At 42.3% G+C, this 17,753-nt stretch overlaps 1 protein-coding gene across 2 annotated transcripts in view; it reads left to right on the forward strand.

The window, feature by feature from the left end:
• Positions 1 to 17,596, forward strand: part of DPYSL2 (dihydropyrimidinase like 2) — a 144,096-nt gene extending 126,500 nt beyond the window's left edge. For both annotated transcript variants that reach the window (XM_040346116.1, XM_040346117.1), the window contains exons 9-14: positions 3,751 to 3,907; positions 7,323 to 7,464; positions 9,485 to 9,655; positions 9,757 to 9,936; positions 11,799 to 11,964; positions 15,992 to 17,596. In XM_040346116.1, the coding sequence (XP_040202050.1) occupies positions 3,751 to 3,907; positions 7,323 to 7,464; positions 9,485 to 9,655; positions 9,757 to 9,936; positions 11,799 to 11,964; positions 15,992 to 16,083 (908 nt within the window). In that variant the 3' untranslated portion in view covers positions 16,084 to 17,596. The remainder of the gene's footprint in view (positions 1 to 3,750; positions 3,908 to 7,322; positions 7,465 to 9,484; positions 9,656 to 9,756; positions 9,937 to 11,798; positions 11,965 to 15,991) is intronic.
• Positions 17,597 to 17,753: the final 157 nt, after the last annotated feature.

Raw genomic sequence — 17,753 nt, forward strand, 5'->3', positions numbered from 1 at the left:
TATAAACTAAAAGAGAACAGCAGCGTTAAAAAATAAACAATATTTTTTACTTTCTGCTATAAAACATATCCAATATAAAAATAAAAAAAATCTAATTTATTTATCGATTTAGGTCAATTCTGCTACACATTTTTGGTAAAAAAATCCAAATAAGCGTATAAATTAGCTTGTGCAAAAGTTATAGTGTCTACAAACTATGGGATATTTAAATAATATTACGTTTTTATTAGTAATGGCGGCGATCGGCGACTTACAGCAGGAATGCGGACAAATCAGACACTAACTGAAACTTTTTGGGGACCAGTGACACTAATACAGTGTTCAGTGCTAAAAAATATGCACTGTCATTGTACTAATGACACTGGCTGGGAAGGGGTTAACATCAGGGGCAATGAAAAGATTAACTGTGTGCCTAGGCTGTGCTTTCTCACTTTGTGGGAGGTGCTCTGACTAGAGGAAGTCATTAATCCATGTTCCTGCTTTGCAGGAACACAGGATTAATACCTTCCCTACTGACAGAACATCAGTCTGCCTTGTTTACATAGGCAGATCTCCGTTCTGCCTATGCACTGTGTAATCGACAGGTGCAGGCGGACAATGAGTCCGCGGTACCCGCCACTGGGCTTTCGCTGTGGGGGTGGGTCGCCGGCGGCGTGTGCCCCAGACCCAGAAGTGTCAGGTCACGTACTACATGCATGATCTGCCACAGAACGGCCGCCCTGCCACAGTATATGTATGGTGGGTGGTTCGCATGTGGTTAAGGAGCATACTATATGCATACTGTACACAGGCCAATTTAGACAGTCAACCTAGCGGCATGTCTTTTCCCATGAAAACACAGGGAGAACATGCAGACTCAATGCAGCTAGTGTCATGAGTAGGGTGCAAACTGATGAACCCCAGTGCTGCAAGGAAGGAGTGCTAACTACTAAACCACTGGGCTGCCCCAGAGCAGATTAGAATATCGGACAGATGCAGGGGCCCAAAGGGATCCTAAAAAGTATTCTCTGAGTTCTGGACAACAAGAGGATGACGTCACACCACATTCCAAATCCTGCAGAAATATTTCACAAGTGCCAACCAGAAGCAAAACACAAATGTCTGTGTACACTGATGCCTTATGCATGATCCCATTAAACTGGCAAGGGGCCTATGAACTGAATGGAGCCCTGGGCCCACGGTGCTATGAATCCACTGTTGGGAAGCTGGTTACGTTTTATCTGTGCATCAACATTTGTGCTGCGCTCTTTGTAATGTGATTTTGATTTATATATAAGGACACTAAAGAGGGAGATGAAGTGAACTTCGGCTCAAACATCCAATCCTGTGTGGGAGAGGTCCCTGTGTATTTAGTTTCCCCTGCATGATTGGAAGCTTGTGGCAAATGTGCTACCACCAGAAAAATGTGTGCCACCAGAGCGCTTTAGGTTTCTATCCAAATTCCGACTCTCTGAAGGTCAGTATTTACATAGGCATGCGATTAGGCTGTGTTTATGCCTGGCATTCTCACCCACTCATACTCGTCAGGGTCTTATAGGTGGCAGCCCTGTGTTATAAGAATTTGGGTTTTGGCATCCCTGCATTATTTGAATTCTGCTGCTAAATTGGAAAATTAAAAAAACAAAAAAAACAAGCTCTGGCTCTCGCATGTTTTTCACCAAGTGTGAAATCTAGAAGCATTCAAAAATATGTTACCCCAGCATTACATATTCCTGATATGTGTCTGTTGTACCTTGTTAAAAACTATCCTGTTGCCTATGTATTGCTTCCTTTGTGTGAAATATCCAGTGATCCTGCCAGTTCCCCTGCTTTCCTAATCTAAACTGACCATGCTACACTCATCCTTCCCAGCGTAATCAGTTTTCCCTGTCTTCCAATAATCTGACTTGATATATAGATAGTTGTGCTCATAAGTTTACATACCCTGGCAGAATTTATGATTTCTTTCATTTTTCAGAGAATATGAATGAAAACACAAAAACAATTATTTCCATCATAGTTAGTGTTTGGCTGAAGCCATTTATTATCAATCAACTGTGTTTAATCTTTTTAAATCATAATCACAACAGAAACTACCCAAATGACCCTGATCAAAAGTTTACATACCGGATGATTTTGGCCTTATAACATGCACACAATTTGACACAAAGGGGTTTGAATGGCTATTAAAGGTAACCATCCTCACCTGTAATTTGTTTGCCTGTAATTAGTGTGTGTGTGTAAAAGGTCAATGAGTTTCTGGACTCCTGACAGACCTTTTCATCTTTCATCCAATGCTGCACTGGCGTTTCTGGATTCTGAGTAATGTGGAAAAAAAAAGAATTGTCAAAGGATCTTCGTAAAAAGGTAGTTAAACTGTATAAAACAGGAAAGGGATATAAAAAGATATCCAAGGAATTCAGAATGCCAATCAGCAGTGTTCAAACTCTAATCAAGAAGTGGAAAATTAGAGGTTCTGTTGAAACCAAACCACGGTCAGGTAGACAAACTAAAATTTTAGCCACAACTGCCAGGAAAATTGTTCGGGATGCATAGAAAAACCCCACAAATAACTTCATGTGAAATACAGGACAGTGAAAAAGTGGTGTGGCTGTTTCAAGATTCACAATAAGGAGGCACTTGAAGAAAGATGGACTGTATGGTCGAGTCACCAGAAGAAAGCCATTACTACGCAAATGCCACAAAGTATCCTGCTTACAAAACGCCAAACAGCACAGAGACAAGCCTCAAACCTTCTGACACAAAGTCATTTGGAGTGATGAGACCAACATGTAGCTTTTGGCCACAACCATAAAGACTACATTTGGAGAGGAGACAAAAAGGCCTATGATGAAAGGTACACCATTCCTACTGTGAAACACGGAGGTGGATCGCTGATGTTTTGGGAATGTGTGAGCTACAAAGGCACAGGAAATTTGGTCAAAATTCATGGTAAGATGAATGCAGTATGTTATCAAAAAATACTGGAGGAATATTTGCATTCATCAACCAGGAAACTGTGCATGGGATGTACTTGGACATTCCAACATGACAATGATCAAAAACACAAGGCTAAGTCGACCTGCCATTGGCTACAGCAAAATAAAGTGAAGGTTCTGGAGTGGCCATCTCAGTCTCCTGACCTCAATATCATTGAGCCACTCTGGGGAGATCTCAAATGTGCAGTTCATGCAAGACAGCCCAAAAATTTACAGGAACCGGAGGGCTTTTTCCAAGAGGAATGGGCAGCTTTACCATCTGAAACAATAAAGAGCCTCATCCACAAATACCACAAAAGACTTCAAGCTGTCATTGATGTTAAAGGGGACAATACACGGTATTAAGAACTGGGGTATGTAAACTTTTGATCAGGGTCATTTGGATAGTTTCTGTTGCCATTAAGATTTAAAAAGAGTAAACATAGTTGATTGATAATAAGTGGCTTCAGCCAAACACTAACCATGAGTGAAAGAAAAGTTTTTGTGTTATCATTCATATTCTCTGAAAAATGGCCAAGAAATCATAAATTCTGCCAGGGTATGTAAACTTATAAGCACAACTGTATGTGTGTATGTGTGTGTGTGTGTGTGTGTGTGTGTGTGTGTGTGTGTGTGTATATATATATATACACACACAAATGCTTTCCCTTTTATTTCTGTTTTAAACGGAATAGGTTGACATACATTTAAAGGCAATATCCCCTTTTTGCTTGCCCCATGTGTACTTGGTGCTCGTCATGTACACTAAATGCTTCAACGTTTGTCTTTACAGGAGCTGTAGTGTATGGAGAGCCAGTGACGGCAAGTTTGGGCACTGATGGCTCCCATTACTGGAGCAAAAACTGGGCAAAGGCAGCAGCTTTTGTTACATCTCCGCCTCTGAGCCCCGACCCCAGTACCCCCGATTTCCTCAACTCCCTGCTCGCCTGGTGAGTACTCTGTACTATGAGAAGTCTTCTCTGCTTGGTTTATTGAACTATCTGTTTTGTATGTATATAATACATAGGGGCATATTTATACAACATTCATCTGCACATTCGCTGTACACTGTTTTATAGCGCATTCAGTGGCCAGGCCAAAATATGCTGAACATTCTCCAGTAACATTCACCTATTTGGAATAGGATGAATGTAATAAGTAATGTGACAACAGGTGAATGTCACATTTACAGTGTGCTGTACAGACAGCTTTGAACTCCGCTGGCAAATTTTTTGGCATGAGCTCACTTTCTTTTTTACTTCATAGGCAGCCATTACATTTGTATTCTAAAATGCAAATATTCACTATGTAAGCCATTTGAATTTGAAGTTAAAATGTGTCCAGGTAATGTAGGGCATATGTGCAGGGAATGTAACATTCACCCTACTATGGAGTGAATAGTACAGGAGGCACCATTTCCCTTGGAAGAACAAGTATTGTCAAATGTCAGGGAATGCATTTTTTACCATGGTAAATTTTGGGGGAATATACAGTTAATGGGCTTTATAAATAGGGTGAATGTTGGCCAGTGATACAGTGCCTTGAAAAAGTATTCATACCCCTTGAAATTGTCCAAATTTTGTCATGTTACAACCAAAAATGTAAATGTATTTTATTTTATAAACCAACACAAAGTGACACATAATTGTGAAGTGAAAGGAAATAATAAATTGTTTTCAAATTTTTTACAAATATGTGAAAAGTGTGGCATGCATTTGTATTCACCCCCTTTACTCTGATACCCCTAACTAAAATCTAGTGGAACCAATTGCCTTCAGAAGTCACCTAATTGGTAAATATAGAGTCCACCTGTGTGTAATTTAATCTCAGTATAAATACAGCTTTTCTGTGAAGCCCTCAGAGGTTTGTTAGAGAACCTTAGTGAACAAACAGCACCATGAAGGCCAAGGAACACATCAGACAGGTCAAGGATAAAGTTGTGTAGTTTAAAGCAGTTTCGTTTTTAAAAACATATCCCAAGGTTTGAACATCTCACAGAGCACTTTTAAATTCATTATCCAAACATGCAAAGAGTATGACACAACTGGAAAACTACCAAGACATGGCCGTCCACCTAAACTGACAGGTCGGGCAAGGAGAGCATTAATCAGAGAAGCAGCCAAGCGGCCCATGGTAACTCTGGAGGAGCTGCAGAGATCCACAACTCAGGAGGGAGAATCTGTCCGCAGGACAACTATTAGTTGTGCACTCCGCAAATCTGGCATTTATGGAAGAGTGGCAAGAAGGAAGCCATTGTTGAAAGAAAGCCATAAGAAGTCCTGTTTGCAGTTTGTGAGAAGCCATGTGGGAGACAGCAAACATGTGGAAGAAGGTGCTCTGGTCAGATGAGAGAACAATTAAACTTTTTGGCATAAATGAAAAACGGTATGTGTGGTAGAAAATGGAAACTGCACATCACCTGAACACATCACCCCCACCCTAAAACATGGTGGTGGCAGCGTCATGTTGTGGGAATTCTTTTCTTTAGCAGGGACAGGGAAGTTGATGGGAAGATGGATGGAGCAAAATACAGGGCAATCTCAGGCTCCATGCACACTGGAATAAAAAACGTTGCTTCTACAGGAGTTTTGTGTTCTGCCTGTAGAAGCAACTCAATGTTATCCTATGTGTCCATACACAGTAGGACGTTTACAGGCATATTTTTGAGAACAACGTTTAGAGGCAGGAAAAAAAAACCTTCTCATTCGCATTTCTAAATGGAGCTCACTGGCAGAAAACACGTAAAACTCTCCTAAACTCGTCTAAACTTTGTACAAAAAATGCTCTATATGGACGTTTTTTACGCCAAAAAGAACAGACGTTTTTTTTAAGCCCAGTGTGCTTGGAGCCTTAGAAGAAAACCTGTTAGGCCTTGTACACACGACCGGTCCATCCGATGAGAATGGTCCGACGGACCGTTTTCATCGGTTCACCGCTGAAGTGGTCTGATGGTTGTACACACCATCAGTTCAAAATCTGATCGTGTCAGAACGCGGTGACATAAAAAACACGACGTGCTGAAAAAAACGAAGTTCAATGCTTCCAAGCATGCGTCGACTTGATTCTGAGTATGCGCGGGTTTTGAACCAATGCTTTTGTGTACTAACCATCGGTTTGGCCCGATCGGTCAGCGGTCCATCGGTTCGATTTTAAAGCATGTTTTTAAAATTTGGACCGAAGGACAACAGACCGATGGGCTATACACACAGTCGGTTTGGACCGATGAAACTGAACCTCGGTCCATTCTCATCGGTTTTGTCCGACCGTGTGTACGCGGCCTTAGAGTCTGCAAAAGACTAGAGACTTGGGCGGAGGTTCACCTTCCAGCAGGACAACGACACTAAACATACAGCCAGAGCTACAATGGAATGGTTTAGCTCAAAGCATATTCGTGTGTTAGAATGGCCCAGTCAAAGTCCAGACCTAAATCCAATTGAGAATCTGTGGCAAGATTTTAAAATTGCTGTTCACAGACGCTCTCCATCCAATCTGACAGAGCTTGAGCTATTTTGCAAAGAAGAATGGGCACAAATGACACTCTCTAGATGTGCAAAGCTGGTCGAGACATCCCCAAAAAGACTTGCAGCTGTAATTGCATGTTCTACAAAGTATTGACTCAGGGGGGATGAATACAAATGCACGTCCCACTTTTGAGATATTTATTTGTAAAAAAATGTTAAAAACCATTTATAATTTTCCTTCCACTTCACAATTATGTGCCACTTTGTGTTGGTCTATCCCATAAAATACAATTATGTGCCACTTTGTGTTGGTCTATCCCATAAAATACATTTACGTTTTTGGTTGTAGAATGACAAAATGTGTAAAATTTCAAGAGCTATGAATACCTTTTCAAGGCACTGTATATTGGTAAATGTATAGTGAATATAGAGTCAAGTCCTTTATAAATATGCCTCTTTAGATACAATTTCTCTTTGTATATGAAAAGGGATGATAAATGGGAATTGCATGTTTCTGAAATGTGTGCATTTTGCATTTCATTGAAAGGCTCCTACATCCTGCATCTGTCAATTTCATGTAAAATGTTCTTCCTCCCCTAATACACATTACCCATACCTTAATCACATTACCCATACCTTAATCATGACAGTTACTCCCAAACCTCACTCCCTTTTTAATGAAACCACGCAATTGGTTCCTAATAGTCAGGTCTCAAATTTTAGAATGTAAACCTATGTAGGACTATTGGCAGGTATGCTATTGTACAGTACTAAGCTCTTTGCCTGGGGAACGCCATGCCATATGTTTGATCTAAGTATGCTATGTATCTGGGCCTGGGGATCCTGTCTTGTAAGTCAAGGTGCTATTTTTTTGGGATTAATGTTTGTTCCCCCCATTTCTCAGTGGTGACTTGCAGGTTTGTGGGAGTGCACACTGCACTTTTAACACAGCTCAGAAAGCTGTTGGAAAAGACAATTTCACTCTAATTCCAGAAGGGACCAATGGAGCGGAGGAGAGAATGAGCATCGTGTGGGACCGAGCTGTGGTGGGTACAGACAGTGGGAAGAGTAGTGGTTTGGGTGAGGGTGGTTCAGCGGTTTATTGGAGAAATTATTGTATGAGCGGGTCTTGTTTTGAATAAGAACACAAGTCTACATAGATGTGCACACATGTAGAAAGGGGAGGCATCTGGGGAATGGGGTGGGTGTAGTATATTCACTGGTAGAGTTCCAGACATTCTTGTTAGAAACCATGGCAGGATTTAATTGCATTTTGATGGCCTTTAGGAAGGGTATTTTTTGCCCCAGAGACTCTTTGAGAAAGGCGATCACTCCGGTAGGGACACATGCAGCAATAAACACAGTTGTTTCATTTAATGGGGTAAGGTTGGAACCTCTGTTATGTTCCTATTGATATCTTTTGATTTCTTTAAGATTCCTCTTCTTGTTCCAACAACAGTGTTCCCCCTTACTGGAGGCCTGGACAGCAATACAAATCTGGAGGACAGGACCTGAAAATCCCGATTATTCCATAGTTTAAATTGAGAGGTCATCTACATTTTTAACCACTTGACCTCCGGAAGATTTACACCCCCCTCCCCTTCCTGAATAGGCAATTTTTTGCTATTTGGCACTGCGTTACTTTAGTCGTTTCAGCGAGGAGCAGCGATAATTAAAAAAAACCTATTAGATAAGCACCTGGACGACCACAACATACCAGGATATACAATGTAATACTGACAAAAAAAACACACACATAGGTTCAACCTTGCCTACTATGTGACTATGTAACTGATTGCGCGGTCATGCAACCCTGCACCCAAATAAAACATTTTTTTTTACAATCTGCTATAAAACATATCCAATAAAAAAAAATCTAATTTCTTCATAAATTTAGGCCAATATGTATTCTGCTACATATTTTTGGTAAAACAATATCCCAATAAGCGTACATTGATTGGTTTGCGTAAAAGTTATAGTGTCTGCAAACTATGGTATACTGTATATCCTGGAATATTTTTATTTTTATATATACTAGTAGTGGCCTTGATCATCAAATTATAGTGGGACTTTAATATTGCGGCGTACAATCGAACACTAACTGGCACCTTTGACACTTTGTGGGGACCAGTGGCACTGTTACAGTGATCAGTGCTAAAAATATACACTATCACTGTACTAATGACACTGGCTGGGAAGGAGTTAAACATCTAGGGCAATCAACGGGTTAACTGTATGCCGAGCGAGTGTTTTTGTGTAAACTGCGTGCTGTTTTTTTTACTAAGGGAGGTGATGGATTTTTTTCCAGGCTTTGCAGGGACACAAAATCCATCACTTCCCTCTAGCCAGAACGGAGATCTGCCTTGTTTGCATAGGCAGAGCTCAGTTCTGTGTCTGCCCAACGATCGTCAGGTGCTGGCGGACATCCACCGACAATCACAGCAGAGGCGGCCGGCCAATGTCGCTCGCTCATGTCCCCTAGGTAAAAGTGAAGAGTCACGTGTGTGTATATATACATGATTCTGCACGGGTATGCCACCCTATAGCAGTATATCTCCTAAAAGGCAGTTCTTAAGTGGTTGCCTTAAAGTGTGATAGGATGAAGCTTTTAGCAGCAGATATACTTTCACCCCTAGGCCTCCTTATTTGTAGTACCTTACCAGAAATAAAGGAGTGACAGTGGATTTAGCGTTTTATCAGTCATACCATGCAGCTCCTAGACTTGTGTTCTAGTAGAGCATGTTTTTGACATTCTAGCTTGTACATATTGGTAGGGCTTTGGCCCTGGCCTTTGAGGCTTGTCCACACATCCAGGCCTCACTTAGAGTGTGGCATTTACATTTTTGATACAGTGTCTTGGATCTTTTTTACTGTATATCAAATCAACAGGACAACTTCCTTGATCTAAAATGTTGCTTGTAAATTTGCGATTAGGTCAAGGGGTAACGTGAAATGTAGACTAGTTTTCAGATTGTAGGAAGGTGGGAGAATTGTTTAATGTTCCTAGAGATAATACTTCACCTGAGATTGGATTGATTTTTTCTTCTTGGCTTAATGTCTCCCTAGGTGTCAGGAAAGATGGATGAAAACCAATTTGTAGCTGTCACCAGCACCAATGCTGCCAAAATCTTAAACCTGTATCCCCGGAAAGGACGCATTGCTGTGGGATCTGATGCTGATCTGGTGATCTGGGATCCAGATAGTATAAGGACAATCTCGGGCAAGACGCACAACAGCGTATGTCAATTTTAGCAGCTTGAGCATTGGAAGGAAGTGCAAGTAACGCTTGAATAGCATTAATTAACAAGTGAACTTGTCTTGTATTTTTTAAATTGCAGGCAGTGGAGTACAACATTTTCGAAGGGATGGAGTGCCGTGGGAGCCCCCTAGTAGTGATTAGCCAAGGAAAGATTGTTCTTGAGGATGGTAACCTTCACGTTACTGAGGGATCTGGGCGGTACATTCCTAGGAAACCCTTCCCAGACTTTGTGTACAAAAGGATCAAAGCCCGAAGCAGGGTGAGTTTGTTGTTTTAAGAGCATCAAGAGAGCAGGAAATACATATAATGGCAATAAAGCAGAAATAAAACATCAATACAACAGTTTCTAAAAACATTTACATTCACGGCATGCCAGGAATCATAATTGTCATGTTTGTTGGGGCTCTCAACCAAACTGTCAAACCATTAAATGGCTGGAGTCATAACATGTCACATGTGCAGCATCATGGCAGTTTAAGATCAAACAGAGGCTGAAGCCTCGTACACACGACCAAGGAACTCGACGGGCGAAATACATTGTTTTCCTCGTCGAGTTCCTTGTTAGGCTGTCGAGGAACTCGACAAGGCAAGTTTCTCCATTCCCGTCGAGGAAAAAAAAGACATGCTCTCTTTTTGGCTCGATGGGATCCTCGACAGTTTCCTCGTCGAAAAATGTACACACGACCGGTTTCCTTGGCAAAAAAAAAATCCCAGCAAACTCAGTCGTGTGTATGAGGCCTAAGATGGCAGCTTCCATGGCTGAAAAGAATAGAGGGTTTAGTTCTGCTTTAACCGGCGCCTCCCAGCCCTTTAAAGGAGAAGTCCAGCCTGAGCTTGTTTGACTTTGTTTGGACTTCTCCTATTCGTTTTGCACTCCTGTGATCCGTTTTCAGCAGAGAGCAGTCTGAAGTCCACTCTCTGCTGATGTCACACAGATCAGTCCAAGCACCGCATCACCCAACTTCGGGAGTCTGGATCTGCCAGGTGCCTGGACTGATAGCCATCTCAGCGACCTGCTGAGCCGGCTGCTCCCCGCCCCTCCACAGCTCAGCGCTCCAATGAGCATAGAGGAGCAGAGAAGGAGAGTTGCTGACTGACAGGCAGCAGCTCTTCGCTCGGGGAGGTGAGAGAACCGAGTCATCAGCAGCGTTCGATCACTCAGTTCTTAGTGAAGAGGTGCTGGGAGACAGATGCAGCATTGGACCGATGCTGTATCCACCTAGATAAGTATCTGAAAAAAAACAAAAAAAAAAACATACTTCACTTTTAAGAGGTTTCGATGCCGGGAGGCAGGGTGGGGTTTATGATCATGTGACTGCGGTGACTAGCTGTCACATTGATCATATGATTGGAAAGCTCCTGATCGGTTTTCGGTTAGCTTCCAGTAGCTGTGTCTGCTAATTGGTATGTAAATATGCAGCTGCTTGGCGCCAAGGCTCATCCGCCGAGAGGCCGCATATTTGCATACTGTCAATGCCTAGGGATATCTGGGATCAAGGGCATATTCCCACTTTTGAATGGCAGTAATAATGGGGTATATGTAAACTGCTGTTTGCAGTCATTTTCATTGGCACACCAATGCACATATACAGCAACAAACACCACTCTGTGCATTGTGTTGCATTTTCAAAACCAGTGTAGGGACATTTTTTTTACTGTGTTGAGGCACATTGAGAGTCCATTCACTATTAATGAGCTGCCTTAACGCAACATGCCCCAACATATCAAAACGCTTGCGCTAATACATGTGTTCCCTCAAGCAAAATTTTGAGTGTGCTCCATGACCTTGTGATGAAAAAATTGTTTAATTCTAATTTTGTGTGATTGTGCATGGATGATAAGCCGGATCACAAAGAGTCAGATATATAGCAACTAAAAAAAAAACTGTTACCAGTTATAGCCAATCAGCTTCCAGCTTGGCTTCTTTGGGCACCTGCTCCGTTTTTTGTTTTTTTATAATTATAAAAAGCAAAGAATGGTTATTGCTTTTACTCGGCTGTTTGTAGACATCCAATGATAGGAGGGGCATGTTTTTATCTGTTACTGAAATATATAATTTTATATACCGGTAATTTGAGGCAATTAATAGTAATAATAATTGTTACCTAAATTTCCTTTCAGCTTGCTGAGCTGCGAGGGGTTCCTCGAGGGCTGTATGACGGTCCTGTCTGTGAAGTCTCTGTGACTCCAAAAGCGGTAACACCCGCATCCTCTGCCAAGACATCTCCTGCCAAACAACCAGCACAGCCAGTAAGGAACCTGCACCAGTCTGGATTCAGTCTGTCAGGTAAGTTCCCCTTAATTTGCTGTAGACAGGGGCAGCAATATGGTTCGGTATACAAAGAGTCACTAATAACCTATTAGTTCTAAACGGATGAAGCCATGTTATATTTATCTGTAAATCCTTGATACTTTATGCCATAGGGACCAGTTTACACATCTGCTATACTGAGACTTAGACCCCTTTCACACTGAGGAGTTTTTCAGGCGGTACAGCACTAAAAATAGCGCTGCTATACCGCCTGAAAAACTCCTGCACCGCATACTCAATGTGAAAGCCCGAGGACTGGCGGGAGAGAATTTTTTTTACTGCCAGCAGCATCTTTGGAGCGGTGAGAGGAGCGGCCTGTATACCGCTCCTTCCCATTTAAAACAATGGGAAACCGCGGCAATACCGCCCGCAATGCACCTCTTATCGGCCGCTAGCGGGGGTTAATATCGCACCGCTAGCGGCCGAATCCCGCGGCAATTCCGGACGTTTATGGCCGCTATACCGCCACCGCGGCTCCCACCCCAGTGTGAAAGGGGCCTTCTTTGGAGCTTGGTTGTCCACACTAAGCTTTATGGAGTTATGTGAAAGCAGTATTCCAGATCCATTTAGATATACATCCTTCTGAGTCTAGCTCATGATTGGCTATTGGCAATAAACTGGGGGAATACATAGCTAAAGTGATACCGAGGTTGCCCTATTTTTATGCCTTTTCATAATGTGTTACCTAGTGTATTTTATAAGAATGTGTAGAAAGAATTGGAAAATAGGGGATTTTTATGGTGCCACAAATAGAACAACAAATTAAATAAAATTAACAATTTTTTATTAATAGAAAAATATAAAAGAGAGTAAAAAAATGTTGACTCTCATGTGCAAAAAAAAATATATATCACAATACGATGACAAACAATAATACATATAGAGCTGTTTCTCTGCCCCTTTTCTTTGAATAAACAGGATTTTAATCAATCTATATATTATATATATGACAGGTGAGTCTCACCACTATTGCACATTACTACATGTGAGCTCCATTACCGCCATGGCCCATTAATTAGGATGCTATATGTTTTGTATATTGTGTTAGTGCTTTTCTCTACTTATCTAAATTTATTGGAACATTCTAAAATGTATGAATCGTTGTTGTTTGTTATCTTACATCTTGTTTTTGTACTTTTTTTGTAGCCAATATATGGCCTCACAGCTCCTGAAGAAGCAATTAGCGAAACATGTTGAGCCAACAGGCATTTGTATAGCTTTATCAGCTCTATATGTATTATTGTTTGTCATCGTATTGTGATATATTTTTCTTTTGCACATGAGAGTCAACATTTGTTTACTTTCTTTTATATTTTTCTATTAATAAAGCATTGTTAATTTTATTTAATTTGTTGTTCTATTTGTGACTTCATAAAAATCACCTATTTCCCAATTCTTTCTACACATTTCAATTAGGGATGAGGGTGCCTTTGATCTCTTGAATTAGTGTGACCATTGCAGTGTATTTTATTGGACGTTTCCAGTTTTAATAACCAACTTACATTTTAACACAACTATGTGGACTTTGAAATTTTAATAAAAAAAATTTGCAAACTTTTGTGAAATGTCACAAAGAATACCAATCGCTTGAAAGGAAAATGGAGAAAAAAGAAAGTCAGCAGAGCTTCACCTCATTCACTAAGCTCACATTTTCTTGCAGATTGAACAGTTTATTTGCATTTATTATGCAACCCCCACGTGTCTTGTGAGTTCTTCAACAAGTTTCCAAGCTGCTGTACATAGCAACAGGACCTGGATCCTCTATGACCTACTGGCTTCTGGTCTGCTGACTGCTCAGCCCACAGATCATAAGCTTTCCAAACCTCCCTCTCTTGAGTTTGGGGTGGAGGAACTTGACTGGCCTGCACACAGTCCTGCCCTTAGCCCGCTAGAACACCCTAGGGATGAATTAGAGTGGAGACTGCGAGCCAGGCCTTCTTGTCCACATCAGTGCCTGACCTCACAAATGCACTTCTGAAAGAATGGTTAAACATTCCCATAGACACTCCTAAACCTTGTAGACAGCCTTCCCAGAAGAGTTGAAGCTGTTATAGCTGCAAAGGGTGGGCCAACTCAATATTGAACAATATGGACTAAGACTGGGATGCCATTAAAGTTCATATGCGTGTAAAGGCAGGTGTCCCAATACTTTTGGTAACAAATGCACACATATGCACACTTCCTCTCTGGCACTGTCCCATGTAGTATGTCTTCCCTGCCACTAGATGTGGCCAGTCTTCTGGTTTGAATGATGCCCAGCAACATGCAACCTATTTCCTGTGACGCGATAGATACAAAGACACACCCTGAGGGGGGACTCATTACAATGGCCTGGGTTCCCAGTATCTCTGGACAGTGCATGTATTACTACATGTGTGTTGCCCAGGAGTATGGACCACCCACTGCCACCACTGGAAAAAAAAAACAGAAAACGGCAGTGCCAGAAGACTGTATGGAAAAAGGTTTTAAAGTTAACTTTATTGTGCTGAAAATGCCCCCCTCGGCTTATAATCGAGTCTCTGTCCATCTGCATCCTTGTGCGCCTGATCTCCTGGTGCTGTGACGTCAGTCTAGTTGGCGGCTGTGTAGTTTAGCAAAGCCTTGCCTCCTCCTCGTCCTCGTCTGTGATAGGCAGAACACTGACTCACTGCTGGGAAACCGAGTCAATGTTCTGTCACGGATGTGGAGAAGGCGGGGCTTTGTTACACTACACGGCCACCAACTTTCAGGATATCACAGTGCCAGAGATCGTAAGGCTGCAGATGGACACAGCACCAGTAGATCAGGTAGGGAAATTGGCAAGAAATATGGGCACAGTGAGGCAGGTGTACACAGTGAGGCCTAGTGAGGCATGCAGGTGTACACAGTGAGGCATGCAGATGGACACAGTGAGGCATGCAGATGGACACAGTGAGGCATGCAGATGGACACAGTGAGGCATGCAGATGGACACAGTGAGGCATGCAGATGGACACAGTGAGGCATTTAGATATGCACAGTGAGGCATGAAGATGGACACAGTGAGGCATGCAGATATGCACAGTGAGGCATGCAGATGGACACAGAGGCATGCAGATATGCACAGTGAGGCATGCAGATATGCACAGTGAGGCATGCAGATATGCACAGTGAGGCATGCAGATATGCACAGTGAGGCATGCAGATGGACACAGTGAGGCATGCAGATGGACACAGAGACATGCAGATATGCACAGTGAGGCATGCAGATATGCACAGTGAGGCATGCAGATATGCACAGTGAGGCATGCAGATGGACACAGTGAGGCATGCAGATGGACACAGAGACATGCAGATATGCACAGTGAGGCATGCAGATGGACACAGTAAGGCATGCAGATGGACACAGTGAGGCATGCAGATGGACACAGTGAGGCATGCAGATGGACACAGTGAGGCATGCAGATGGACACAGTGAGGCATGCAGATGGACACAGTGAGGCATGCAGATGGACACAGTGAGGCATGCAGATGGACACAGTGAGGCATTCAGATATGCACAGTGAGGCATGCAGATGGACACAGTGAGGCATGCAGATGGACACAGTGAGGCATGCAGATGGACACAGTGAGGCATGCAGAATGACACAGTGAGGCATGCAGATGGACACAGTGAAGCATGCAAATGGGCACAGCGAGGCTGAGGCATGCAAATGGGCACAGCGAGGCTGAGGCATACAGATGGACACAGTGAAGATGCAAATGGGCACAGTGAGGCTGCATATAGGCATTGTTGACCCTCTTTTCCACTTACAGTAGCTGCTGCATTTCTCACCCTAGGCTTATACTCGAGTCAATACGTTTTTTGTGGTAAAATTAGGTGCCTCGGGTTATATTCGGGTCGGCTTATACTCGAGTATATACGGTAAGTATATATCTTATGTAAATAAGTAAGGATTGGGTATTAGACTGTGCTGTTGGGGTTTGTTTTGGCTTTGGTAAAATCTAATAATGAAATCGCACAACCTCACCTTTTGTCTTTCAGGTGCACAGGTTGACGACAATGTTCCTCGCCGCACTACTCAACGCATTGTGGCGCCTCCCGGTGGCCGTGCCAATATCACCAGCCTAGGTTAAACCTAGAGTAATTCTCCTGCCCCGGGATTCCATTCCTTTACCGAGACAAATTACTCCAACAGATTTACCGATCCTTGGCATTTTTAGTATCAGGGGCAGTGACTTTCATAGGAGCAGAAACCAACCGTCCAGGAGACTCCTAGTGCGACATCGCACACGCATAGTGCGACATTCGTACATATCTACTTATACATGTGACTTGCAAGTGTGTTCGCTGCAAGTGCCAGTTTGTATGTTTGAATGTGTGTACATAAATATATGGAGTAATATATTGATATACACACAGAGATTTTTCTCCTGGACTTTATTGGGATGACTTAGACAGCCCCGCAAAATCTGGTTTTCCTAGTGCCCATTCATCCCCCCTTTATCTCACCCCCCCACTGGTATTCTTTCATGTTATTGTGAAAGGTCACATGAGCAGAAACATCTCAACTCTGTAGAGGTTCTTCAGGCATATGCTGAGGTTAGGGAATACAGCTCTATAACTGCATTTATTATTAAAGGGGAACTCCAGTCAGGATAATCATGGTTAGCAAACTTGTATATCAGATTATGTGCATTTTCTCCTTTTTTTTTAATTGCAAGCTGCAGAGATACATGTACAGTTAATTACAAAGTCCGTTCCAAGATGAAGATTACAGATTTGCAATGAGAAGCATGTGTGGATGTGTCCCTTGTAAGACCAGATGGCATAGTATGCAGTGGCTAAATGTGTTCAGAAGCATGGCGATGTTACAGGCAGGCTTTTGCTACTGTTAGAAGCTTATCAATTTTTTTTAGCAGTTCCTTTGTTTTTCAAATGGTGCATCTAAAAACCCAGACATAAATACATAGCTGTTTACCTAGGTACCTGGAATACAGATTTGTAATGCACGGTCTGGAGTCCTCCTTTAGGTATCTAAAGAAGATGTTTTTATGTCATGGTTTTTACTACTCTTTGATCTGAAAACAGTTTACAAGCCAGTAATGGCATTTTATTTGCTGCAATATATCTCATACCTAGCTGTTGTGGTCACAGTAAATAACAGACACAGGTGCAGTCCGGTTCCTTTTTCAGCACTCCAGCTATTTACCGTCTAATGACATTCTGCAGGTTTTAGTTTTTTTGGGGGGATTCTCTATACTGGACGTTTGTCTCCCTATTCTGATTACTGATCGGCAGTTCTAAGCTAGTCAATAGCAGAAAACACCTTAATGCGTAGTGACGCTAAGGACCTCCTGGGTGGCAACGCCAGATGTGGGTGTTGGGTTGTTCGAGGGTATCCCGGTGCTGACATCGCAGGGTAGATGTTCCATTCAACCAGTTTTTAACCCATTGTGGGATTTGTGGTTGTGTTCCTGAGTGCAGGAGATGTTGTGCTAATGCTAATAAATGTGTCTAGAATGAAAATGTGCTCTCTCTCCGATGTCTTAAATAGCAAAGAGATAAGTCTTGTGTCTTTTTTTCCCTGTAAAACACTGTGTTCTTATTTCTTATCACAGGATCCACTAATAAAATGTTGTGCTTTCATGCCGTGTCAAGCCTTTTAATTCACAGCGCAAAGGGTTCATAACAACCAATCAGAGGTCATCTCTTAAATAACGAAAGAAGAATTCTGGCTGGTGGTTGCAAAGTTTAGATGGGGGGGGGGGGGAGACACACATTGGGGGTTATTTACGAAAGGCAA

The sequence above is a fragment of the Rana temporaria genome, chromosome 3 (assembly GCF_905171775.1).
Source record: "Rana temporaria chromosome 3, aRanTem1.1, whole genome shotgun sequence".
NCBI classification, from domain to species: domain Eukaryota; kingdom Metazoa; phylum Chordata; class Amphibia; order Anura; family Ranidae; genus Rana; species Rana temporaria.